The following is a 1,875-nucleotide window of genomic DNA, read 5'->3' as shown; positions in this document are numbered from 1 at the left end:
CTCGGCACGCCCGGGCCCCGCCCGCCTAACCTGCGGCCAAGCTTCGGCCAAGCTCCGTCCCGCTGTCCGGGAGCGCAGTCGCGGGTCGGATCCTGCGTTGATTAGCGTCCGTGCCGAGTGCGCCAGCCCCGGGGTCGCCTCCACGGGCTGGGGCCGAAGCCCCTGTCTTGCAACCCTTTCCTGGTGGGCTGTTCTGGTAGTAAATTCCTCGAAAACACAGTTGAGGCAGTGAACTATGACCCTGTAGCTTTGCCTCTTGGCTTTGCCTGTCTGTCAGGAGTAATTTTGAGCTCGTCAGGGTGCTTTGCCATCTGCTCCGTCTCCCTGGCTCAGTAACAGCACCCAGTCTGCAGTGTTACGAATTAGCCTGACGTCTCGGTCAGGTCTTGGGTCCCCCAGAGCCGAGGGGAGGCCCCTTCGCCGCTGTCCTGGGTGCAGCCGATTCCTTTCTCAGGGTTTTGTGCAGACATCTCACCAAGTAAACATTTTGCTTGCAGGCAATGAAATCTCCAGAGCTCAAAGACCGGCTGGAAGAGTCAGAGAAGCTGATCCAGGAGATGACGGTGACCTGGGAGGAGAAATTAAGGAAAACCGAGGAGATTGCTCAGGTCTGTGCTGACCGTGGCCGCCCAGAGCGCGCCCCTGGCCTTTGCTTCTCTGGAGACCGTTGGACCCTTTGGGTCCTTACCTGGTGCAATAAGTCACTCGTTTGATTTTTCATGTAGAGACTTAGCAGCTAATGGATTTGTAAGAATCTCAAGGGAAAAAAACCACCATTTTCCTTTTCGTAGGCGTGTAGGAAGGTCCACATTCTTATGGAAGTAGTGCTCGATCACACATGCACGCTTTGATTGGACAAATTCGCAAAGGCACATTTGAGGCCCCCGTGCTGGGGCCGTGGGCACAGAGGGCCCAGCCCTCAGAGAGAAACAGTCACATGCGTGGCTACCGCGTGTGAGAACGAGTGAGCTCCAGGAAGGCCCAGGCGGGGCCGAAGCAGGGAGCGCAGCAGGACCCTGGTGGCCGCACCTGCCCCTGCTTGCGGGGAGCCGGGCTTCCTCGGCGGGGCCCTGGGAGTGTGGGGCTGGCGGCGTACACCCTCGGCTTTGAGGAAGGTCACAGTTGAACAAAACATGCTATTACACAGGCGGGATACGCGGAAAAGATGGATTCTGCCTGGACAGACAGTCGCGCTTTCTAGAATGGAAAATCAAACTCAAGCGCACAGTACTTGGTGGCTATTTGCACGGGCCTTATTTGTCAGAAATAAAGAGGTTATCATTGATGAAGTAACAGGATCTGGAGAGGGGACGGTGACGACCGCAGCCCCAGAGAACGAACGTGCTTGGGCCGCGGAGTGACCCGGTGACTCCCGGCCTCGCCCTCTCCCGCATTCGCAGGAGCGACAGAAGCAGCTCGAGAGCCTCGGGATCTCCCTGCAGTCCTCGGGGATCAAGGTGGGGGACGACAAGTGTTTCCTCGTCAACCTGAACGCCGACCCCGCGCTCAACGAGCTTCTGGTCTACTACTTAAAGGTGCCGCCCTGCCCTGCGCCCTCGCCACGAGCCGTCGCAGGGTTTCTCGGGGCGCCTCGCGTCGGTAGTGAGCGCGCCGTTTCATCTGCGTCTGCTGAACGGCGAAGGTCTGGGGCTCGGCTTCCCTTTGAGTGACGTCAGCCTCACAGTGCCAGCAGCCGCGCTCAGTGCTGTCTGCAGCAAGCCGAGTAGCGGAGCCGCCCGTATGTAACGCGCTTAAAATGCGTGCGGGAGGGCTGTGGGGAGCAGCCCTGTGAGCCTCCTCGCTGGCTTGCTGTGACGGTGCAGAGAAACCACCAGGTGTTCACTGGGGGAGGCTGAGGGGAAAGCCAAGGACAAC

The 1,875-nt window shown here is 59.2% G+C and overlaps 1 protein-coding gene across 1 annotated transcript; it reads left to right on the top strand.

Annotated features, from left to right (window-relative positions):
* The first annotated feature begins 500 nt into the window (after positions 1–500).
* LOC105853626 (kinesin-like protein KIF13B) lies at positions 501–1,869 on the top strand. The gene is made up of 2 exons (XM_012724982.1): positions 501–608; positions 1,401–1,869. Exons 1-2 carry the CDS (start codon positions 501–503, stop codon positions 1,668–1,670), a joined length of 378 nt encoding a protein of 125 aa, XP_012580436.1. The 3' UTR covers positions 1,671–1,869.
* The last annotated feature ends 6 nt before the right edge of the window (positions 1,870–1,875 follow it).

Source organism: Condylura cristata, unplaced genomic scaffold, assembly GCF_000260355.1.
Source record: "Condylura cristata isolate star-nosed mole 26May11 unplaced genomic scaffold, ConCri1.0 scaffold00014, whole genome shotgun sequence".
In the NCBI taxonomy this organism is placed as follows: domain Eukaryota; kingdom Metazoa; phylum Chordata; class Mammalia; order Eulipotyphla; family Talpidae; genus Condylura; species Condylura cristata.
This window is presented reverse-complemented; position numbering and strand designations above follow the sequence as displayed.

Coding starts and splice junctions, on each gene's coding strand:
- LOC105853626 (XM_012724982.1), top strand. CDS start 501: ATGAAATCTCCAGAGCTCAAAGACCGGCTGGAAGAGTCAGAGAAGCTG. Junction 609..1,400: donor AAACCGAGGAGATTGCTCAG/GTCTGTGCTGAC, acceptor CCGCATTCGCAG/GAGCGACAGAAGCAGCTCGA.